This window comes from Chaetomium strumarium, assembly GCF_033439665.1.
Source record: "Chaetomium strumarium strain CBS 333.67 chromosome Unknown B0T15scaffold_6, whole genome shotgun sequence".
Lineage (NCBI taxonomy): Eukaryota > Fungi > Ascomycota > Sordariomycetes > Sordariales > Chaetomiaceae > Chaetomium > Chaetomium strumarium.
In genome coordinates, this window is record NW_026944434.1 from 2,876,092 (window position 1) to 2,898,436 (window position 22,345).

The 22,345-nt window shown below is 56.8% G+C and overlaps 9 protein-coding genes across 9 annotated transcripts; 4 read left to right on the forward strand and 5 right to left on the reverse strand.

Moving 5' to 3' along the window:
- Positions 1 to 212: 212 nt before the first annotated feature.
- B0T15DRAFT_402118 (uncharacterized protein) lies at positions 213 to 2,016 on the forward strand (the record flags this gene model as incomplete). The annotated part of the gene is made up of 3 exons (XM_062865139.1): positions 213 to 265; positions 331 to 1,311; positions 1,371 to 2,016. 3 exons carry the CDS (start codon positions 213 to 215, stop codon positions 2,014 to 2,016), a joined length of 1,680 nt encoding a protein of 559 aa, XP_062719473.1.
- Positions 2,017 to 3,488: 1,472 nt separating this feature from the next.
- B0T15DRAFT_560867 (amidase signature domain-containing protein) lies at positions 3,489 to 5,561 on the forward strand (the record flags this gene model as incomplete). Its single annotated transcript, XM_062870542.1, has 4 exons — positions 3,489 to 3,560; positions 3,619 to 3,641; positions 4,085 to 4,501; positions 4,636 to 5,561. 4 exons carry the CDS (start codon positions 3,489 to 3,491, stop codon positions 5,450 to 5,452), a joined length of 1,329 nt encoding a protein of 442 aa, XP_062719474.1. The 3' UTR covers positions 5,453 to 5,561.
- Positions 5,446 to 7,294, reverse strand: B0T15DRAFT_282340 (enolase C-terminal domain-like protein). Its single transcript, XM_062863597.1, has 3 exons — positions 6,384 to 7,294; positions 6,253 to 6,322; positions 5,446 to 6,190 (listed from the first exon to the last, which is right to left on the reverse strand). Exons 1-3 carry the CDS (start codon positions 7,173 to 7,175, stop codon positions 5,670 to 5,672), a joined length of 1,383 nt encoding a protein of 460 aa, XP_062719475.1. The 5' UTR covers positions 7,176 to 7,294; the 3' UTR covers positions 5,446 to 5,669.
- Positions 7,295 to 7,939: 645 nt separating this feature from the next.
- Positions 7,940 to 9,290, forward strand: B0T15DRAFT_282351 (uncharacterized protein). The gene has a single exon (XM_062863598.1). It carries the CDS (start codon positions 8,055 to 8,057, stop codon positions 9,039 to 9,041), a length of 987 nt encoding a protein of 328 aa, XP_062719476.1. The 5' UTR covers positions 7,940 to 8,054; the 3' UTR covers positions 9,042 to 9,290.
- Positions 9,151 to 10,527, reverse strand: B0T15DRAFT_282356 (uncharacterized protein). Its single transcript, XM_062863599.1, has 3 exons — positions 9,940 to 10,527; positions 9,527 to 9,855; positions 9,151 to 9,246 (listed from the first exon to the last, which is right to left on the reverse strand). Exons 1-2 carry the CDS (start codon positions 10,410 to 10,412, stop codon positions 9,540 to 9,542), a joined length of 789 nt encoding a protein of 262 aa, XP_062719477.1. The 5' UTR covers positions 10,413 to 10,527; the 3' UTR covers positions 9,151 to 9,246; positions 9,527 to 9,539.
- Positions 10,528 to 11,064: 537 nt separating this feature from the next.
- B0T15DRAFT_560871 (tRNA synthetases class I (C) catalytic domain-containing protein) lies at positions 11,065 to 14,285 on the reverse strand (the record flags this gene model as incomplete). Its single annotated transcript, XM_062870543.1, has 8 exons — positions 11,065 to 11,723; positions 11,779 to 12,583; positions 12,631 to 12,803; positions 12,853 to 12,877; positions 12,934 to 13,168; positions 13,231 to 13,946; positions 14,001 to 14,027; positions 14,082 to 14,285. 8 exons carry the CDS (start codon positions 14,283 to 14,285, stop codon positions 11,488 to 11,490), a joined length of 2,421 nt encoding a protein of 806 aa, XP_062719478.1. The 3' UTR covers positions 11,065 to 11,487.
- Positions 14,286 to 14,610: 325 nt separating this feature from the next.
- B0T15DRAFT_540999 (uncharacterized protein) lies at positions 14,611 to 15,840 on the reverse strand. The gene has a single exon (XM_062869824.1). It carries the CDS (start codon positions 15,449 to 15,451, stop codon positions 14,939 to 14,941), a length of 513 nt encoding a protein of 170 aa, XP_062719479.1. The 5' UTR covers positions 15,452 to 15,840; the 3' UTR covers positions 14,611 to 14,938.
- Positions 15,841 to 17,292: 1,452 nt separating this feature from the next.
- Positions 17,293 to 19,652, forward strand: B0T15DRAFT_487041 (uncharacterized protein; the record flags this gene model as incomplete). The annotated part of the gene is made up of 5 exons (XM_062866406.1): positions 17,293 to 17,554; positions 17,612 to 17,763; positions 17,821 to 18,288; positions 18,354 to 19,296; positions 19,354 to 19,652. The coding sequence occupies 5 exons, from the start codon at positions 17,293 to 17,295 to the stop codon at positions 19,650 to 19,652; spliced, it is 2,124 nt and encodes a 707-aa protein (XP_062719480.1).
- Positions 19,653 to 20,010: 358 nt separating this feature from the next.
- On the reverse strand, positions 20,011 to 22,155 carry B0T15DRAFT_560887 (GPI transamidase component PIG-T; the record flags this gene model as incomplete). The annotated part of the gene is made up of 3 exons (XM_062870544.1): positions 20,011 to 21,271; positions 21,325 to 21,719; positions 21,791 to 22,155. 3 exons carry the CDS (start codon positions 22,153 to 22,155, stop codon positions 20,220 to 20,222), a joined length of 1,812 nt encoding a protein of 603 aa, XP_062719481.1. The 3' UTR covers positions 20,011 to 20,219.
- Positions 22,156 to 22,345: the final 190 nt, after the last annotated feature.

Sequence of the window (22,345 nt, forward strand, 5' to 3'; positions counted from 1 at the left end):
ATACACCCCTGTAACCTCCTGCATGAATACCGCCTCGGCAAATGACTTGCCGTTTATTAGCGTCCGTCTGCCCTGTGGACCGCCGAGGAGCCTTCTCGCTCCTCTTCCTTCTCCACAAACCAGGCCAAAAGAGCAGATGAGCAGATGAGCAGATGAGCGCGGACAGGCGGCCCGCAGATGGCCTCGGGTCAGGTATCCGCAATCACCACATCATGAGCTTCAACCGCAGGAGAGTAGCGCTGGCCTGCACCTTCTGTCGGCACAGGTAATGCTTTTTGGCGCTTGGTGCCTCGACTCGATCTTTCAGAATACTAACCGACGACCCCGCAGGAAGCGCCGCTGCGATGCCGGTCGCCCGGCCTGCCGGAACTGCATAGAAGCAGACGTCGACTGCCGCTACGATGACACGCCGTCGCAACGCATCGACTCCAGCGGCGGCAGTCGCGAAATCATCAGCCGGTTACAGGAGATTGAGGCCATGCTGCAGCACCACCTGCCGGGCATCAGTGCACTTGTGTCGGGAATCCAGGCCATCGTCTCTCAATCGCCCGGTGGCATAGCCGCCACGTCGCCGGCCAGCCAAGCGTCGACGCTCCAGGCGGCGCGAATCCTGTCGCACGATCTTGCCGGTGCCGCTTCATCACCGTCGTGGACGTTGCCCTCCCTGGGCATCGAGCCGCACCACCAACTGACCGCGGTCGCCGACCCGGAACTGGCACCGCTCACCATCCCCGTCGGCCACAAGACTTCCTCCAACTACCTGCTCCGCCTGCCAGCCATGAAGCAGCTGATCGGCGAGTATCCGGAGGACCTGTTCTTTTTGCTGGAGTCCCGGAACACCTTGCCCACAGAACTCCCCGTGCAACCCGCCGTGACGCCCCTGACTTCGGCCGAGCTGGACAAGGAGTATCTGGATTGTCTTCTGTCCGCCTTCTTCTCCCACGCTTACCAATGCCACCCCATCCTCGACAAGGATGAGTTCCACCGCATCTACCAAGACTTTCTCAAGAACTACTTTGCCGACCCGTGCAGTATCGAGTCGGTCCTCTGTCTCGTGGTGTTCGCCATCGGAGCAGCAACGCTGGCGCCTCGTGGCGCGCAAGGCTTTCAGACTTCTCCACCGGGCATGGTGTACATGCAGGCGGCCTTGCCAACCTTGGTCACCATGTCGTCGTGGTCCGTCAGTTACAACCTGCTGCTACCGCAGGCCTTGGTGCTGGCGAGCGTATATTTCGCCTACATTATCCGGCCCCTCCAGAGCTGGCGGCTAGTTTATTCCGCCTCCTCACTTCTCCAATTCAAGCTTTGTCGGTATGGAGAACCACGCCCCATATCCACCCTAGCTTGACCACTGACATGTATTCCGACAGACTGTCGACCCGTGAAGACGATCCAGCCTCGAAAGAGACAATTCTGCGCATATTCTGGTCGTGTTTCCTAGTCGAATGTGACCGCCTAGCCGAGCTGGAACTGCCACAGAGCGGTCTCCAGCAGCTGATCGACCAGACGAGTCTCCCCAGTTTCACCTCCGTCGACTCGGCCTCATCAACCGCGTACTTGGCTGAGATCTCCATCCGGCGCTTGCTCAACCGGGTGCACAACTCGCTGTACCCCCGAAAACAGAACCCACTCTCCTTGTCGTCTACCTCGCTGACTGCCCTCGACGACTTCTCCGCCACAGAGATCGCGTCCGCCACATCCGTGTGCGGCGAACTCCAGCGGCAGCTCACCTTATGGTATGAGTCCATCCCGGCGCCCTTCCGGCCCTCGCTCGGGACAGAGGCCACCGGAAGCGACCGCGAGACGGTGCTGCGCATCCGGTACTACGCAGCCAGGCACATCATCCACCGCCCCTTCCTGCTGTACATTGTCACACATGATCTGCAGCACGTGTCCGATCCCGGTATCCTGGAGAAGGCCGGCGTCTGCATTGAGAGCTGCAGGGCGTACTTGCACAACACCACTAAGATCCTTGTGAAACAGAGCCAGTACACCTGGACCTTCTCGCTGTCGTGAGTTCTCAGCCTCGGAAATCCCTTCTCACTTGCCCACACTGACTGGCTTGGCTTTGTGGATAGATCGTTAGGGGCCATCGTGGTCCTCACCCTGGCCTCCCGCAGCCCCGCCCTCGCCGGCCTAGTTCCCGACATTGATGAGCTGCAAAGCTTGGCCATCGACAACGTGAAACCGTGGGCGTACCGCGGCTCGAGTCTGGAGGTGGTGGTGTCTATTATGGAAGAGATGCAGAGGAAGCAGAGGCTGATGATGGCTTGTGTCTGAGTTCTCGTTGGAGGTAGACAACCGACTACATACGATGATGAAACGAAAACGTGTCATTTTGCATTGCAAGGAAGCGCTCCGTTTTCGTATTTGGATAATCAGGTGCTATTCCACATTGCTGTCTTGAATGAGGCATACTTAAAGCCTAAGGTACCTGACCTAGTAGGTAGACGATGCGATGAAGCAGCAGAACGAGGAGAACATCGGCTGCTCAGCATATCGAAGTTCGATGCACAAGACAGGACAAACTGGACGACGTAGCTGAACATCGTGAGCCAAACAAGCGGGTCGCCCCAGGTCACTTCGTTGCCTCCTGTGCTGAGGCTGCCCAGCAACATGACGATGGGTAGGACGACTGTGAGCGAGCGGGCATAGTCTACCCGGTAGTTGTAGTCTTCTTTAGCGGGCTGCGACGGAAGGTCGCGAGAGACGGCACAAGGTACCAGACCAAGCACACAAGCGGTGGCCGGACGAAAAAAAAACCCATCTTTCAACCAAACAAATGTTGAGAGACCACCCACAAGGCCGCCAAGCCCGGTGTCGAAACCCAATGGTATTGATATCGGATGCCGAAGACGACACCAGATACTCGCAAGCCACGTCGTCGCCCGTAGTTATTCCCCCATCTTCCAGCTAACGGCTGTGTTCCTGTTATTCCAACCTCGTATGCCGTGACAATCTAAGGAAATGGTTGTTGACTGACGAGAAACATGTCGAGAGTACGGTAGCAACGATTGTCGGGTCTACGAACTTAAGGGTCGGGCCTCATGCTGCTGGACTTGTGTGTGTCAGGGGCATTTGCTGAAAGTTCTAAACTGTGATAGTTATGGTCGCCGGTCGGCATGACGGTGGTAGAGCGTCACACATGGTTTGGTGCTATCGGGGAAGAAAGGGAACAGAAAACTTCCTAGTTGATCAATCATGATGTCCCAAAAGAACTGCTCTATCAGAAGTTTTCGGGGCATTTGACTCGGCAAACTTAATCATTTTGGTTGAAACCGTTTGCTTTTGGCATGGCATAACCTAAACCGACCACTTCAGTTTCGAAAACCTTGCCTTCCTGTTAGGGTACCTTCAACTGCTCTCCCGAATTTATCCTGCCACATCTTTCTTAAAGCTGCAAACCCTTCTCGCAGCGACTCAACATCCATCTCGAAAGACCACCTTTTCCATTTTTGTTTCGACAGAATTGTGACCTCAACGGAACAATGGAGTCCGTCGATGACGATATAATCTTCGTCCGCGACTCAATCCGATATGCTGCCATTGGCGCTATCCCTGTATGCGCGCCTCCACTCACCCTTCGCTTATGACTTTCCATACTGATTGGCTTCACAGTTCAATCCTCAGCCGGGCCTCCGGTGCGCAGATGAACTTGTGCCACATTCATTGGTGACCGTTGTCATGGTTGAGCGTGGAGCACGCTTGACCCAGGAATGGCTCGAGGAACGACTCGACGACATGGAGCAGGGCTGCGACGGGGTGCTAATTACTGTACCAATCCGAAGCCTCCAATTCCCGCTGCTGCAGCCTGCCTGCTAGGAATTAGAGCCAAATGGCTGGGCATTCGGAGCGGTTGGAACCTCGCGAGCCGTCTTCCGCCCGGACCCTACCTATACGTAGACAAAACTCTCAAGCCTGTGTACCGGCTCTATGACGACAGCCATGGCGCTTTTCTCACAGTATTGAGGCCGAAACCTAGCCGGTGGTTTCCGTGGGTCACCGCAACCCTACAAGTTCTAAGCTTACCAAGAAGCAGGGACATGCAGCTCCGAGTCGCTGGTATTTCGTATGATTGCTGCAGTGTTGCTGTACCCGCAAGATATTCCAAGGAATGGGACCACTCCGCGCGGGGGTTGCGGGTCGTGGTGAAAGATGTGTTCCGTATCAAGGGGTTGAAAACGTCCCTCAACAACAGGGCTTATTACGAGATCAGCGAACCCGCAGAGTTTACGGCTTCGGTGATAGCGACTCCAGCTTGCGATGGCGCACATATTCTGGGCATGACGAAACTGAGCTGGATGATCGCGCGTGAAGAGCCACTTGATGCGGTGGACTTTCCCACCGCTTTCAATCCCCGAGGGGGTGGTTATGAATCCCCCGCTGGTAGCAGCAGTGGCACTGCTGCAGCGGTGGCTGCCTACGAGTGGGTGGATTGCGGCATCGGTACCGACACCAGCGGCGGTGGACGGCGACCGGCCGTGGCCAACGGTATCTGGCAGTTTCGTCCATCACACAATTAGCTCAGTCGTCACAGCGGCATTGTTCTATCTACTCATTATTCGATACGCCGTGTATCTTCTCAAGAGAGCTCCGACACCTCCAGTCGGCGTTGAACTCCTGGATTTCGCATAGCCATGACAGGGACATCGCAAATCACAACGTGAAGATCAAACACGAAATCGACGACGATGACTGCCTTGTAATTACCAGCACGCAGGACAGGAGACCTTCCTACGAAATCGTGTACCTGGTCGACCATCTACCAGTGGAAAACAAGGAGCAGATGGCCTTGATTCATGGGTTTCTCATCGACGCCGTAGCTCGTCTCCCTGCAACGATCAGGAAATCATCTATCCGGGAGTCTTGGAGATGTAGTCACCCCCAGGGAACCTCTGACGACATCGACGAGTATCTCAGAGACGTCATCACGCGTACCTATTACTACGCCTTCTATCACTCCACCGATGGCTTCCGTGAGGAGTATGCCAAACGTCACGGCGGCAGGACTCCTTATGTGATCCCCTTCGTACAGCGTCGATGGGAAAAGGGAGCAGCCGTAACGGCCGCGCAGCATCGGGAAGCGGAAGACAAACTGATGGTATACCGAGATTGGCTGATGCGCACAATCTTTTACCACGACACTCCGCAAGAGCAACAGAAGCAAGTTTTCGGCATCCTCCCCATCTCGAATGTGGCACCCAACTATCGCGATATGCCATCTCCTTCCCCCGAGGAACAGTCCGCGCTCGACGAGATGTTCCTGCCGCCGATTCTGGGAGCGCCGGACATCACAGTTCCCATTGGCGACGTGCCATATGAATCCAGAATCACGGGACAGACGGAGTATTTGCCTGTTGTAGTGGATCTGATGGCAGCTCCGGACAAGGACTGGCTGATGACGGCCGTGGAGAAGATCATGAAGCTGTCGGGGAGGCCGACGGCGGTCTAAGACAGGGAAGCGGATGTTTGCTTGATCCGGGATACGTGAGAGCAAGGACGGTCAGGCGGTCAGACAAGGAGATAGACTTTAGGCACGGCCCGTCTATCATCGCAATGTGAAACAGTACTGCTTTCCCCACACGAGAAGGACTGTTTTCCTTCTTCTTCCTTGCGGTGACAACAGCGTGTCCTCGCTTTAGTTCCAAAGACTAACCCCAAAGAGACAATCACAGCTCGCCACCCGTCGGCTGCGCAATGATCTGCTGGCCGATATCACTCCGCCAGAAGCTCCCGGTCGGGTACGTGTACTTCTCCAGCGCCTCGTCGGTATACCCGATCGAATAGCCCGGCTCGAGCGGGGTGACGTAGTGGGCGTCGACAATCTGCGACGGGTGCCGGAGATTCTCGCGGTGGCTGTCGGCGAACTCGAGCATGGAGCGCTTGCCGCTGACGGCGATGTAGTCGATCAGGCTCAGGTGCGACGTCAGCTCGGTCAGGCCCATGGCGCCGTTGTGCGGCACGCAGGGCACGTTGAACTTGAGCGCCATGAGCATCACGGCCAGGCACTCGTTGACGCTGCCGAGGCGGACCGCGTCGATCTGCGCCACGTCGGTGGCCTCCGCCTGCAGGAGCTGCTTGAAAGTCACGCGGTTCTGGGCGGCTTCGCCGGTTGCCACGCCGACACCGTAGGGCTTCAGGGCTTTGCGGATGGCTGCGTGGCCGAGGACGTCGTCAGGATTGGTGGGTTCTAGGATCCCTTTAGTGAGTTTGTGTTTCCTGGACAGGATGAAGTGAAGAGGGTTCACAGACCTTCGATGAAAACAGGCTTGAACTCAACCAGCTGCTTCATGTAGTCGATCGCTTCTGGCACACTCCAGACCTTGCATCGAGTCAGCCAGCCTGGCAAAATCTGCGAGTGCTCAAAAGGAGGCAAACCCTACCTGGTTGGCATCGATCATGATCTGATACCCATTATCATACCCCAGAACGTCCCGCACAGCCTTCAGTCTCGCCCTATCCGCCTCAAGGCTGGTCCCAACCTTGAACTTGAAGACGGTAAACCCCTGCGCAATCGTCTCCTGCAGCACCTCCTTCATCTTATCCCCGCTGAAGGCGAGCCATCCCGGACTGGTTGTGTACGCCGGAACGGCCTTATTCTCCAGTGCCTCCTGCAACCTCTCGTCCTTGCCTTTCTGGGTCCTCTGCAACATCTCCAGCGCCTCCTCCGGGGTGATGACATCGGTGATGTAGCGGAAGTCAATACACCGGACCACCTCCTCGGGGCTCATGTCGCACACGATGCGCCAGACGGGCTTGCGCACGATCTTGCCCCACAGGTCCCACACGGCGTTGAGCACGCCGGCGACGGCGAGGTGGGTGACGGACTTCTCCGGGCCGACCCAGCGGTACTGCGAGTCCGAGACCATGTAGCGCCACGTCTTGCCCATGTTGCGCGTCAGCTGGGCCATGGTCTTGTGCACCACGCGCCGGGCGAAGATGTCGAGCGCGAGGCAGATCAGCTCGCTGCCGCGGCCGTTGCTGAAGGCGATGCCCTCGCCCACGAGCCCCGGCCGGTTGGTCAGCAGGCGCACGTACGGATGCGAGCCGTTGGTGCCGACGTGCATGGCGTCCGAGCCGACGCCGTCCAGGCTGGTCGGGAACCGCAGGTCGGTCACCTCGAAGCCGACGATCTCGACATCGTCGACCGTGATGCTGTCGGGTATTGAGCCCATGGCTGCTGGCGGTTAGTGTCGAGGTTGAGAGGGTTGAAGCGGGTTGGTGTTGCAGCCTTTCAGGTCCTAGCACGTCCGAGCCTGATGAAGGTCTAAATCTCAAGATGATGTTCCAACTGGCAGATGAGGGCAAAGAAAAGGAAGGTCTTTGTAGAGAGGCCAGCAGGGTTCGGTGTGATGTCGGGCAGACGGGGTAATAGGGGCCGCTAGCTGGCAAGTCAGGAGTCGCGAACTTCAACTCAGAACCCACTCCGGCGTCGTCTGCCGACCCAAACCGTGGGGAACCACCCACGAGGCCGTGAGAACCCCGCGAACCGCATTCTCCGCACTCTGGCGCATCCCGCGGCGCTAGTGGCTTGGATGTGGTGTCGTGGTGGTTTTGGGGTGGTTTGACAACAGCGGGCCCCTAACAAGACCAGAACCACTGGCTTATTCCCGAGCGGGCTGTATCCTGCCGCCCTTCCCCCCTTGCCGCCCCGGCCCCCACACCAACACCAACACCCCGCCCTTGCGGACGCTCTTCCCCACTGCTCCCACTTGTGCCGTCTTTCCCCGACGACACAACGACATGATATTGGCTTCACACCAATCTCGCGCATCAAGTCACAGAGCGCGCCACTGGTGCCACCTCTCGAATCACGAGCAATAAGGCAAGATGACAGGCGCTGGCTGTACGATACCGCGGCAGCGATGCCGGCGTATAGGAAGAAGGATGGCCCGTCACGCGGCCGCTTGCGGAGAAAGATGATCTTGACTCTCGTCGCATCCCCTTCAAACCCGTGAACAAGACTTTTGGTTCGAAGCCCTTTTCACCTTTAGCATCACCCTCTCTCAACCGGTGTCCAGTCCCTCTCAGCCTCCGACACAACAACACCCAACATGCCCCAACCGACCCCGCCTCCCTCCCTTCCCGAGGGCATCTGGGCGCCAACCCAAGTCTTCTTCCACGATTATGACGCCGACACCACCTCCCTCGACCTCGAGACCATCGCCCTCCACGCCGTGCGCCTCGCGCGCGCGGGCGTAGCCGGCCTCGTGACGAACGGCTCCAACGGCGAGGCCGTCCACCTGACCGCGCCCGAGCGCGCCCAAGTCACGCGGACGACCCGCGCCGCCCTCGACGCCGCCGGCTTCGCCCACCTCCCCGTCATGGCGGGCGCGTCCGACCAGTCGCTGCAGGGCACGCTCGCGCTGATCGAGGACGCGCGCCAGGCCGGCGCGGCGGCCGTGCTGTTGCTGGTGCCGAGCTTCTTCCGCTGGGCGATGGACGCGGCGGCGATCGAGAACTACTTCGTGGCGGTGGCGGACCGGAGCAGCGTGCCGGTCGTGATATACAACTACCCGGGGGCGGTGGCGGGGCTGGACCTGGACTCGGATATGCTCGTCAGGCTGGCGCAGCATCCGAATATTGTCGGGACGAAGTTCACGTGTGGGAACATTGGGAAGCTGGCGAGGGTGGCGGCGGCCGTGAATGGCGCTGCGGGGAGAGCGGAGTATAGGTGTTTCTCGGGCGTGGCCGACGCCATAACGCCCGCGCTTGCGGTCGGTGGGCATGGCGGCATTGTGGGTGCCGCGAATGTGTTTCCACGCGCCTGTGTCGAGGTGTATGACTTGTTCATGGAGGGGAAGTGGGAGGAGGCGAGGATCAAGCAGCAGCGGCTCGCGCTGGCCGACTGGGCATTGACGAAGAGGGCAATTCCGGGGTTCAAGGCGATATTAAGCAAGTTTCACGGGTACGGAGGGATCCCTAGGCTGCCGGTGCAGTCATTGTCAAAAGAGGCGGAAGAACTGCTGTTTTCGGAGGTTGAGGAGATGATGAAAGTGGAGCAACAGCTCAAGGATTTTGGGAGGCCAACACAGTCATGATGTTATCACTTGACTGCCGTGGAGCAAAGAAATAAGGTAGTTCGGAGAAGGGAATACCCATCGCCATGGCGGCCTAGCTCGTGTCGATTCGGGGAGGGCGATGAGACATGAAATGGAACAAACAATCCCACGTCAAGCGTAATGTTGAACGTCAATACAACATAACCGGTCGCCAGAGAAGCGCAATATACACAGGGCCACCAAGCTAGCGGCAAACGTTAATGTGGGCAACTTGAAGTGTACAATACAAATCAGACACAACCCCCTTTTTGGGACAGGGCTTTCGAAACCGAGGACAACTTCGCCTTCGGCCCGCCAACAGAAGAGAAGCAAACCACAAGCAGGGCAGTCTGCAGTAAAATGCAACTGCTCACCAACGTCGATCGCCCAGGTATCCAACCAACCGCAACAAATCCACACAAAAAGACCACCAACTCCCAACACCTCCACCAATCCACACAGAAGAAAAAATAGAAATCACGCACAGTGCATGGTTAGTTATTGCCACAGAACCCCGCTTTGCGCCCCCTCCTGCCCCGTCTTGACAACCCCGAGGTACTGCTTCAGCCAACACTGCGCCGAGGTCCCCGGCCGAAAGACGGCGCCCACGCACTCCGCCTCTTTCGCGCACGCGTCCAGGCAGCCGGCGAGGCTATCGATCGTGCTCGCGTTCTGCAACCCGAGAGTGCCATCCCCGTTGGGGTACTCCGCGTTGCATTGGATGCGGAAGACTTTCTGCGCGGATGTGTAGTTGAGGTTGTTGGAGCCGGGACAAGTCGGGTCGGGCACGGGTGGAATGGCTTGTGCGGAGGTGCTGTTGGATGGGTGGGTGGTGGTTAGCATCTGCAACGGTGACAAACAGAGGGAGGGACCGGAGGGTTGGTGAGCTTTTATGTACCTTGGATCACCCAACGCCGTTCTGATCGACCCGGACGCGACGCCTCCCAGAATCCCCGCCAGCACGATAATGATTGCCAACGCGATCACGATCACCCAAAAGATCGGCCTCTTCCACAGCGGTACGCGGTCCTCGGGCGGGAGCGAGCCTTCGGGCTCGTCGACCTCGCTCCACGCTTCGCGGAGCGAGTGGACGCCGGACCTGCGCGGTAGCGGCAGCGGCGGCACGAGCGGGGGCGCCGATAGCGGCGAGAGGGCCGAGGTTGAGACCTGTGTGGTCCCTGTGGTGGGAGGAGTCAACGGGGCGGGCTCTGGCTGCGTGGGCGCGACCTCCGGGTAGCTCTTCTCGTGCTTGCTCGTGTCGTGGTCGTCGGGTACGACTTCAGGATAGCTCTGCATACTCGGGTCGCCATTGGTCGGGATCAGGCCATCGTGGTACACCCGCGCTGGCGGCTTCTTGCTCCTCTTTGCCATGGTTGTCGCTCGTCGCGCTCCGCGTCCGGGTCGCGCATGCGAGGGGAAGCGAGCTGTCAATTCCCCTGGGGGGCAGCAATTGAGAATTGAAAGTTCAAAACCGACCTCCTAGACGGACGGAGGGGAGACACATCGTGACGCCCCCGATAAGCGTTTACACTACACCACAAAAACTTGAAATCCCCGAACCCCCCGGAGCTAACGTTATTGCGTGCGGGGGTTCGGGAAGGATGGAAAGCAAAGCCAGGTCCTTCATTATGACGGTGGGTACGTGGGTTGCGGCACCAAAGCTCCGGTGCAACCCTCCCTCCTCGTGGCCTGTCGCCAACGCGCGCTTGTTCGCCAGAGCATTTCAAAATTGCAAGCGACGGCCCCGCCCAATGCGTGGCTCACAGGAGGACCTTTCCGGTGCTGCGCCGCTCTATCGAGGCTCATCCGGGGGAGACCTGCCTGTTTGAGGCGAATCCACAGATTCGGTTAGGGGGGTGATGCAACGATGCGCCTGCATTAGCGCCGGTCGATCTCCTGCTGCAGCGAACGCGGCCGACGAGCACAGGATCTGGGCAGTTATTTGGGTGCCTAATAAACGCGGGATTTAGCTGGCGTCAATTGCAGTCTCCTTTCCATCCAAGAGGTGTTTCAACCCACGGATATCGTATGTCTCTAAATAGGATCGCGAGATATCAGTCGTCCACTCAGTGCCATTAGAATGTCGGTGAACCAGATGGCCGACGACACACGACTGCTCTGCCTGGTAACCGAGGCTAGTGTATTGAAGGGCCCCTGCCCCCCGCGCTCGGTGGAAGTCCATACGGACAGGGATACGGGCAATAGGAGATGCAGTGCTCGTTCCAGGCTGAAGCTTAAATTCAAAGCGTTCGTTAATAAATCAATCCATCTATGAAGTCTGCTTTGTACGTTCTTCACCATCTAAAGAGGGATGCTATACCAGCTCAAACACTTTCATCTTTTCCATCTTGGCCAGAAGAGACTTTGGACCAGACTAGCCGCACTAACGAACGTCCGAGGAGCACGTGGGAGACTTCCGGCTAGTGAGTCCATAATAAGCCACCCGTTAGGCGGTCGTGCCGAACTTCGCCAGGTACTCCTCGTGCAGCTTCTTTTGCTTCTCCCACTCCTTCTTCAGCTTCTTCACCTGGCTCTTGGGCACTTCGCTGCCGTCCGCCAACTTGGTCGGTAGACCCTCGGCATCCCATGCCTGATACTTCCCATCGCCCTTGAACATCTCATGCGGAGGGACTTTGGCCTTCGCCCACTTCTCTTCCTCTGCCTTCTCTCTGGCTTTCCGTGCTGTTTTGAGTTCCGTCAACGACAGTTCTCTCGAATCTCAACATGGATCACATACCTTCTTCCTTCAACCTAGCCTTCTCAGCTAGCAAGGCGGCCTTCTCTTCGCGTGCAGCAATCAGTTTAGAGGCTGGTACAAACTTGATGAGACTGGGCTTGTCTGTCTGGTCGTCAAGCTGGACGCCCAAATCGGTGAGGTCATAATCGCGGATCCGATCACTTAGCGCAAGGACTGCCTGCTTCGCGTTGGTATCGAGGCCCGACAGAATCGCGCGTAGCTCGTCACGCAGGCGGGAGGTTGCGCGAAGATAGGGAAGAGCCAGCTTTTCCAGGTCCCGTTCTCCGCTCTTCTCGAGCTCGACAAACTCGGTCTCTGGTGTCTGTTGCTGGAGCAGGCTGCGAATTGACGGTTCGGACAGGTTCAATGCCTCGATATCGGCTTTGACCTTCTCATATGCCGCCGCGTAAGGCTTCACGGCGGTCAGGGGTTCGAGGTTGGCAGTGGAGGCGGCATCTGCAGACGACCATCCAAGGCCATCATATGGGGGCCCAGCGGCGGCATCAAGACCGAAAATGCCTACGATCTTGGTAACCCACCGAGCAACTGACTCGAGAGCATGTAAACTCGGCTCAGTAGACTTGTCGTTCATGTAAATGTTGGCGTCCCTAACGAGCCGAAGAATAATCTGCATGGCGCCGGGTGTATCGAAAGAGTTCCGGAGGGCCGCGTCTAAATCCTTCTTGGCCTGCTCGAGCTCGTCGATCAGGCCCTTGGCCTTGGTGTCATCCAGAGACAGATCTTTGATTCCATCTGCGGTTGACCCAGCCTCCGCCAATTTCGCCTTGATGTTGGTGAAGAAGTTCTGTCTTCATTAGCAACAATCGAGCCGTCGCCCGGCTGGGGACCTACATCAATCGTGCTTTCCCAGTTGTCCGCCTGCTTCCTCATGTCCTGTGAGATCTCGACTCCGTCATTCCAGCGGCCCATCAGAAACACAATGCGCATGTTGCGAGCGGTGTATGTCGTCGCGAGGGCATCTTGTATTGTCTGGAAGTTTTTGAGACTCTTCGACATCTTGCTCCCTACAACCGGTGTCAACTTTAACCTATTATTGCCACTTGCTAGACATACCTGCGATTGAGAGGTGTCCCATGTGCTGTGCCAGGTATCAGTGAGTTGTTAGTCTAGCAAGCTGAGCGCGGTGAACCTTACCAGGAAATACTTGACCCAGGTGTGTTCGCCTTTGCCGGATTGGTGGAAGTATGCCTCGCTCTGAGCCAACTCGTTGTCGTGGTGGGGGAAAGCCAAATCAATACCACCAGAGTGGATGTCCATCTGTTCACCGAGCTTGTCTGAAGCCATGACCGAGCATTCAATGTGCCAACCGGGGCGACCAGCGCCCCAAGGACTAGGCCAGTACGGCTCACCAGGCTTCGACCGTTTCCACCTGTGATGTCCTCAGATTAGAGAGTCTTCCCCCAACGAACCGTGAGGCAGGGAGAAACGAACAAGGCAAAGTCTCCGGACCGCTTCTTCCCCTCTAAGCTTTTGGACAGGGACCCCTCGCCCTCCTCCTGCAATGCCTGGTCGTTTTTGCTCTCGGGCCGTAGTCGAGCGTACGTGTTACCTGCTCTCTCAAATGCCGCAATATCGAAGTAGACGGAACCATTGGCCTCATATGCAAACCCCTTGTCCACGATCTGCTGAACGAAGGCCACAATCTGCGGGACGTACTCCGTGACCCGAGTCACAGCATCTGGAGGGAGCACATTCAAAGCTTCCATGTCGTCGTTGAAAGCTTTCTCCATTGCCTTCGTGAGATCTGTGAATATGGTCTGGTCGCTAGTGTCGATTGTCTCCTTGTATAGGGAGTCAAGATACGGAAGGAGAACCTCTTCGGCGCCGTCAAATCCGGATCCATCTCTCAGAGACTTTGCCGCTGAGTCCGTGTTGCTGAGGTGCATCTTGAGCTTCGCCTCAGCGTCACCAGGTTTGCCCTCCCCTGAGAGTGTGCCGCCAGCGAGGACGCTGCCGTACGCAGCGTCTCTCCTTTCATGGTAGTTGTGCTCATCTAGCGCCGATTGACCTGCTCCGGTTAAGAGAGGAAGGTTGCTACTGGCATAAGCCTGGAAAGCCTTGAAAACGAGCTGTCGTATTTGATCCGGTGTGTAGAGCTTCTCCTTTTCGAGCTCGAGCAGTCGCTTTCTGCGTGCTTTGATGATGATCTACATGGGGTCAGCTCGCCATCAGCGACGGCGCCCATAGTTGTCAAAGCTAACCTTGTCATCCACATCTGTGTAGTTCATCTGTCTTGCGGTCAACCCTTGTCTCCGTTTGAGTGCTCACATAAACCCACTCACCACAAACTTCACCTTGAAGCCAAAGTGGTGCATTAGGATACGGCGGATGATGTCGGTTGAGACATAGTTACGAGCATGACCCAGATGGCTCAAATCGTAAGTTGTAGGCCCGCAAGCGTACCAAGAGACTTTGCCTTCCTCCCTCGGTACGAAGGGCACAGGCGTGCCGGGCTTCAGCGAGTTGTGGACTGTGATGGGCGCCATTGAAAATGCCCGCGAAATCCGGGGTGCTGTGGAAAATGGTCGGAAAGAATGGAAGAAGAGAGTCCTGATTCCAGTAAGTGAGCGCATTCAGCCGTTGGCAGGGATCTTAAAGCGTCCTAGGCGACCTATTAAAAGGTCAGCGTGGCAGTTTGGGATGAGTCAAAATCTACGGTTGGTTCCGGCCATTGTTGGAGGAGCGGCCCGAGCGGGGCCCTCGTTCCCCACCGATGGCGTGCGTGGTGGACCAAGCTCGCCAAGCCTGCCAAGCCATGACCATAAAGGGATCCCGGTTCACGCCTCCTCGACGGCTTCTCGTTGGCGTATGGTCCCGTTCTCCGTGAGCATTGGCAACTGTCAAGCTTCCTCAATTTGACATGGCGGCATAGAACTCGCCATTGTTGATTGTCAAGCACGCTATCAATTCACAGTCCAGCAAGACAGACGACCCACAACGGAACGAGCTACGGCCTCCATTTAACGCAGTGCGCTCAACCAGTTGCGCGTTGCCCGTTCCCTCTCCCCCGAAAACGACGATGCAGCGCGATGCCGAACACATATCCTAGCGGCCCTGTAACCCCCCGGTGCTGCAACAATAGAAATGGCCAGAATTGCGCATGTCTAGCCCTCCTCTTTTCCTGAAGGCCAGTGGCCATTCACCGCCCTGCGTCCGTATGCCCTAGCAGACCCTTGAGTCTCTCCACAACCGCCGACCCAAAATCCTTCTCATCATCTAGGAACTGTATCCCGAATCTCTGACACACTATCTGTACATTTCCACGCTTTCTGTATTTCGGATGGCACGAAACAATGGCCTTGCCTGCGCGTGCACATAGGCCCAGCTCCAGCAGACTGACTGGGGCATCGGTCGCTGGGCCAAAATACACGACGATCAGATCGGCTTGCTCCTGCATGTCGAGTTCCCATATCACCTGCTCTCGAAACGGGGTGAAGGTCGGATCCTCCCTCCAAGAGCTATCCCAGTCGGGTCGGAGCGGATTGAAGATTGTCACGGGTAGGTGGGACATAGCGTCGGCGAGGGTCTCTCGCCAGTCCGACCCCGCTGTTCGGCTGGTGGTACCTGCGAGGAAGACTGATCTCCGGCCAGTAATGACCGGACGGGACGGCGCGTGGATGACCTGTGCCTTTCGGACGGGACAGCCTGCCATGGTTCGAGTGCTGTGTGGATCTACTTTCTCTCGGTGGCTCAAGGCGGGAGGTAGAAGACGGCTGGCTGGACAGAGTGTTGACAAATACTCTATGCACAAGAGGGAACTCGTAGCTTGATCAAGAAAAAGGCCGGGTTGGAAGCAAATGTGCTAGGTGTGTGATACGATACGATAGGACCGGCAAGTGTGCGGCTCCATACGGCCCGCAATGCTACAGTGGCACAGAGACACATGCCGCAGATGGGGTTAGGTTGGCCTGGGTATACATCATCCTCATCATCCTAGCACCGAAGCAGACTTCTGACGTAGCGGACTTATCCTTGATGAGTGCGGCATTAAGTCATAGAGTGTGATTAGATGTCATTCCCCCTTGAGTGTTGAGATAATCATTGTGTTGCCTGCTGTCAAGTGGTCCATCAGCATTGACGTCCATTTAAGGTTGGGATCTAGAACCGGGCACAGACCATAGTGCACGCCCCACAGCATGCTGCATGTCGCGTGTTTCGCACCTCGCCCTTGAGATATCGCGTCGCAGAGTGATATCGGCGGTACTACGCTCCAGAGAAAAGAGCTCGAGAAGAGAGAAGGGCTCCAATACCGCATTCATGATGGACACAACCGTTACTCCGACTATTCAACCTTCTACACAGTCGCCGGCCTCGCCGGGCCCGACCACAGCGATCAATCAGAATGTGGCTTCCAAGGACCTGTCTCAGGCTCAGCAGGGCACTAGTAGTGCTTCCGACTCAGCCGCATCGCATGAGACACGACCTCGCCCGGTTTTCAAAATGAAAAGGACGGGCCATAGTGGTCCCCTCCCTTTTTCGCTTACTCCTGGTCTCCAGGGTTTGCAAACTTTGAACGGCAACCGCGGCACACCTTCTCCTTCCTTCCCAGTGTCACCCGTACCAACCCCCGGAATTCCGAGCGCGGGTTATGGTAACGGCCCGACCTCGAAACTCCTGTCACAAATGGAAAGAGCACCAACAGAGGGGACAAAATTTTCAGAATTGAATCCTCCCACGGTGACACCGAGCCAACAAGACATTATCGTAACTCAATCGGAGGGGAGCGTGGATGCTTCCGGTGCCGCGCAAAGACGAGAGCCATCGAAAGCTGGTTCTCGTGACGGAAGGGTGAGTATACTTATACATGGCTTAGGCTTTCTTGCTCTGGTCCAAATTGTTGAACCTAACAATTGCAGAGCTCGGAGCAATCATTCAGCCCACCCGAAAGCACCCCCGCAACGGGGAAGATGAAGACCACTGGATTAAGTGACCAGACCCTCCTGCAAAACAACTCAAACAATACCACCACAGAGATACCCTCATCCATCCCGACTGATGTGCAGAATATCTTCGACTCGGCGCTTGACGCTCAGCCGTATAAGCACTGGATAGGTGCGTCCGACGTTTCCGACTACCACATGACTTCACCCTGCAGATTCCTGCAGTTCCCGCTAACCAAGCCGTGCAGATGAATCCGGACAGCACCATTCAACTGCTGGCGGTCTGCTGCCACCGGGGTATCAGCAGTCAGGTGATCCGGTCTTCCCTTGGGTGTGCCCGGTCAGGTCATGCAGGAAATTGCTTTCTTCTTTAGTCGGACTGGGAAAACACTTTTGTGTGAGCTGGAATACGGTTTCGACTCTTCACAGGCATTGTGCTAACGTTACGTAGAACACTCATCGCGCCACTCGCTTCAACGATAACCTTGACGGTACGCTCACTGACCTCGGCACCTATTGTGATCCCACTAAGAGCTATGGAAAGAATATGGGCGGATGGGCCAAGCCGCCTATTGTCGTGTCTAAGCGCACCATGACTTTGGTAGAGTCCCCAATGGTTGAACCCAGCATTCATACAACAGGGACTGTGAAGGCGACAGGTCCGGTGACAGTAACGCAGAGGGGAGGCCCACGCCGATCATCAGCCTTGCTAAAGAAGGCAGACTCTGAGGAGAGCGATTATACAGTGACCGACGACGAGTCCGTTACTGCAAGCGGCGCTGCAACGGACGTACCTCAGCTGTCATTGTCCCCGACAGCCCCAAGCCGGCTTCTCAAGATGGCAAACCCGGATAGGCCATACGACATGTTTGCTGGTGAGTCCCAATTTCCAGCCATGGAGCATGGCCGATGTTCTGATTGTCCCGCTACAGATGGATCTGGCCGTCTCGTTCGGGCGATGGGTGCACTGATACCCGACGGATACAAGCAGGATACCACCATACCATCGCGCCCTTGGATCTGCCCCGTTCGATCGTGCCGTTGGTTATTCAAGGCTCTGCATGATCTCGGACATCACTTCAAGGTATAATGAGTTAGTCTGGTTCTGTGGAGACAGCGGCGTGTGCTGACGATGCCCAAGCATAAGCACCGTGGCTGCGAATTAAACGATAACCTGGATGGGACGCTTTGTGTCTTGCGGGAGAAGGGTGGTCGCTCTCCGCCTGGCATCATCTCGCGGAATCCCATGGATTCCGAACCGATTGGAAAGCCCAAGCAGCCGGTCTATCGCAAAAAAACGGTGCTCTGGGTCGAGGCAGTCAAGGGTGATGCCTCTGAGGGTTCTCTTCCAAGGAAGGTTGACCACATCGCTCCCGATCGCGACGCCCTTGATGTTGTTTCCGATATTGGCTTGGAGACCGCAACAGATGGCCGGCTGTATGATCACTGGTGGGCGGGTGAATCAGGCCAGCTGGTACATATGGCCGGCGCCTTGATACCGGTAGGCTACAAGCTTGACGATACCTATTCAGATCGCCAGTGGGTTTGTCCCATTCGATCATGCAGGCTTGCTTGCAAATCAAAGAGGAGTCTAGGCTACCATTTTCAGGTGAGTTGGTGTTACACTATACCACAGCTAGTGTGATTAAGCTGATACCAATCGCCTGTCGTTAGATAACTCATAAAAGCTGCACTTTGAACGACAACGGCGATGGGACTTTCTCAGTCGTCGGCTACTCAGCCTCCGATATCGCTCCCCGTGTTGTTTCCAGGAAACCACTAGATCCGAGCGAGGGTCCTATACCAGAGCCTCAGTTTCCAGTATGGAGCGCCGAAGGCTGCAACGCTGCGCGGCAGAAGCGCTTGGTTGTGCAATCCCCAGCCGGGCCCTCAAGCGCTGACGAGAGTGCATCTGTCATCACCGGCTCCTCCACTGCCATCTCCGGCGATGCAGATCGCCTGTGGAGCTACATTCGCTCTCGAGTTGGCTTCCGACTCCCTTCCTCCGCACCGTCAGGCCTGGAGTTACTCCTCCGGCAATCCAAGCTGCGGGACCTGAATTTGGCCCGTTTCACACCGCCGAGTGCGCTCACTCCCAAACAATACGCCGCCATGATCATCCAAATTGTCGGAGAAGAGAACCCCAAACGCTGCAGCGAATGTCGGCGCCATCCTGATCCGCTTCACAGCTGCGTCGGCCTTTCAGTAGATGCAGCGAAAAATGTTTACGGCCTATTAACCACCTCCGCGCGCGCATGTGCGAACTGCCTATTCCGCAAGCGGGATAACCAATGCAGCCTCAGGAGGTATACCTCTCTCCTTCTCACCGCCTCTGAGGATCGTTATGCAGCACACGCGCCCCACGATACTTTTGAGGAGCCGGGCGAGGACATTTTCGGCCGCAGGCGGTCTACGCGGCTCTCGCTAGTGCATGACGATGACGACGCGGATTCAAGGGGTGAAAGCATGGCCGATCCGGCTCCTAGGTCAAGGCCGAGACGATCAGTCCTTGGAAGACGTTCTGCTGCCGCATGGAAGACTGACCCGCCCACCGAAGCTGATCTGCACATGGAGAGCTGGGAGATTGCCGACCGGCGGATCAACGTAGCTGACGAGCGTATGATTTCCCCTAACCTGTCAGCGTTCTGTTGCTACCGTACTGATGACTTTCTAGCGCTGGCGTTCTCCTCCGCCTACCTCACCGCCAACCAGACAGTCCAAGTCACCTCCAACGCAACCTTCGTGGCAACCACCATCCCTTCTGGCCGCGTGGAGCAGTTCCCTGCCGATAGCACTAAGACCCGCATCTGCACGCTCTCCAGCGGTAAGCTGCGCGTCCAGGTGGGCAGCGAGCCGGAATTTGCCATTGGCTCCCAAGGGATCTTCAAGATTGACCCCGGTGTGGCTTGCTCGGTAAGCAATAGGTGCTATCTTGATGTGGTACTCCATATCACCTCATTGAGTGCGGCGTAGCCGTTGAGCATGCTTCGTGGGCAAGGAGAAACGCAATGATATCTAAGGTAGTTGTAGTAATTATAGCAGCGAGGTCTGAACTAGATTGGAACTGGCCAAGACCACATCTAAAGTTCAGGCAATAAGCCGAGCAGATGTTCCAATGCCATGTCACTTAATGTAATGTAACCAGAGACCTTCAAGAAGCTATCTGTAAGCTACGTCAAGGCAGGCATTGCGCTCTATAGGTGTCTGGAATAGCTGTTTCCTAGGTGTTTCTCTTAGGAGGGTTTGTACACTAGGCCCGTAACCGTGCATTGAAGCTGTTCGATAGGTGTCAACTAACACCTAGATAATGGAACTCGTATCCAGGCTCGAGGATTAGCCTGACAGTTATCCCAACCCCTCAATTACCACGGTATGTGTTTCGGCCGCTGAGGGACAACCACACGCAAGAATACCTTACTCTAAGAACTCACTTCCCGCACACGCAGCCAACATGACGAGGATAGCAGGCATGTGACTCCAATGCGAAGTATTTGACCTTCTATATTCGACATCATCTGAGCCTTTATAACTTACAGCCCACTACCTCTTACGCTTGACACTCTTCACGAGACCCAGTAGTCGCCCCTTCAACCCCCCAATCACCACGCCCAACCCAACCTCGGGCCCCTCATCAGCCGCCACAAACCGTCTTACGAGTATATTAAACATCCCGCCAAACGCCAGCGCAATCGCCGTCGAGGTGAAGATGATGACGTTGTACGGCATACTGAAATCAGGCGTCGGCAAGCTGCAGAGTAGGGACGTCGTCCGGAGGTAATACGCTGCTTTGGCCCGGTCACCCTCGATGCTGCTCGAGTTGCTCCCCGTGGTCTTCGGATCCAAAACGGTGATAACCGCCGCCGCAACGTCGAACCCGCGGTTCGCGTCTGGCGGGTACTCGGTATACCGCAGGATGGACTTCTCAAAGTCGTACGTGAGAAAGACGGTCGACGCCGGCGGCACGCGCATGCGCACCTCGAGCTGCGTGCCGCGCGCGCGGTCGAGCGCCGGTCGGTAATACACCTGCTTGACGAGCGACTTATCCGGCTGGGAGTGGCCCGCAATGCGGGCTTCCATGGTATGCAGGTAGATGCGCATGAACCAGGGCAGGGTTTCCATGTAGATGAATTCCACCTCGGTGTCGGGTGATGGGTTACGGAGGATGGTCCGGACACCGCCACGTTCTTGGCCGTGGCCCGTAAAACTGCGCTCGGCGTAGAGTAGGGGAGTTTCGGGGGGTACAACCTGAACCGAGGGGGATAGGCCTCCGTCATTTGGGGGAGGCAGGATCATCTCAAAGTCGGCTGACGGAGGGATCTCGAAGCAGCGAGAGAGTTGGTCGGGATTCTTCTTCTCGCGCACGCCTTCGGATACGAAGACGCTACGATTGTCCGGGACATGGAGACAGACTGGCGGGACAGCGGGGTCTGTCAGGGGGCAGGTGCCCTTCAGAGTCTTGCCAAAGATTTGGGAGAGGGTCCAGTCCCGGTTGGCAGTGTGATCCGCAGGGAAGCACGTGTCGTGGGCGTGGTACGGTTTCGAGGTGTCGCATGGCAGTTCGTGGGACGGCGCAGGTCTGGGGATCGGGTTATCTAAGAGATCGTGAGCATGACGGCACAACGAGCAACCGCGGAATGGTTCGTACCTCGCGGTCGTTTGGACCGATCAATATCGAGCACCATGTCGATGGTCTGCTCAATTTGAAGAGCACAGCCTCCATTTGGCGGGCATACCGGCCGGATATCAATGGCCATGGTCTGCCAGGATGCATCAAACAGCTTGTGACCATCCAATAGGGTCGCAACGCCGGCCTTTCCCTTGCATGGCAAGAGCTTCAAAAAGGGGGTCAGATTCTCGGTGCAGACCACCTCGTGCGGCAGCACGCCGTATAGCAGTTGCAGATTCGCATCGCTGGGATGGTCGCCTTCGGGCTGGAACGACATGACAGGTCTCGTCGTCCGGGTGCCGTCGATGAAGTTGAGAGAGGCGCAAAAGAGGCCGGATAAGGCATTCGTAAGGGTCAGCCATTTGCGGTCGGCCCTGCGTCCCAGGCAGTTAGCGCTGGGATGTTGCATAAGGGCATATCATACAGAGAGATCGAAGAATCTTACTCATCGTCTGTATCAGCCTCGAGCCATGCCCACAGCTCAACGCCTGTCCCGCCCTCGCGCGCTCCCTGCCATGGCCTAGCGCCCCAGCTCTCGGCATCCCATCTTCCCAGACTGAACCTCAGATGCAACTCGCGCGTACCGGCGTGTTGCAAAATCTGGCCGAGCGACCGAGGAAAGAATCTGAAGTTTCCCTTCTCGAATTCGGAGACGGTAGTGTTGGAGCGAAAGTTGAAGCTCGCTAGCAGAGCCGATTGAGGCAGCGGCCTCAACACCAGCTGTTCATGGTAATCGGTGGCGGATGCGGCCTGGGGAAATGCACATAAGGAGAGTAAAGAAAGCCAAAGGAAGGGAAAGAATTGACGCATCTTGCTCACCACGGCCTGGCCATTGGCGCATGAAACCGCGAGAGCAAAGAGTGTCGATTTAACCTGACAGAACTCGGGTGTCTTGGCAGCCGCGGGATGCCTGTCACGAAGATGACACCGGGCCACCAAGAGCAGCAGGGGTTGCAGAACCGAGCAAGGGGCCAATTTGGGTCCCACCATAGCCCCACTT

Coding starts and splice junctions, on each gene's coding strand:
- B0T15DRAFT_282340 (XM_062863597.1), bottom strand. CDS start 7,175: ATGGGCTCAATACCCGACAGCATCACGGTCGACGATGTCGAGATCGTC. Junction 6,323..6,383: donor TCATGATCGATGCCAACCAG/GTAGGGTTTGCC, acceptor ACTCGATGCAAG/GTCTGGAGTGTGCCAGAAGC. Junction 6,191..6,252: donor CAAGCCTGTTTTCATCGAAG/GTCTGTGAACCC, acceptor AAGGGATCCTAG/AACCCACCAATCCTGACGAC.
- B0T15DRAFT_540999 (XM_062869824.1), bottom strand. CDS start 15,451: ATGGCAGGCTGTCCCGTCCGAAAGGCACAGGTCATCCACGCGCCGTCC.
- B0T15DRAFT_282351 (XM_062863598.1), top strand. CDS start 8,055: ATGCCCCAACCGACCCCGCCTCCCTCCCTTCCCGAGGGCATCTGGGCG.
- B0T15DRAFT_282356 (XM_062863599.1), bottom strand. CDS start 10,412: ATGGCAAAGAGGAGCAAGAAGCCGCCAGCGCGGGTGTACCACGATGGC. Junction 9,856..9,939: donor ACGGCGTTGGGTGATCCAAG/GTACATAAAAGC, acceptor CCCATCCAACAG/CACCTCCGCACAAGCCATTC.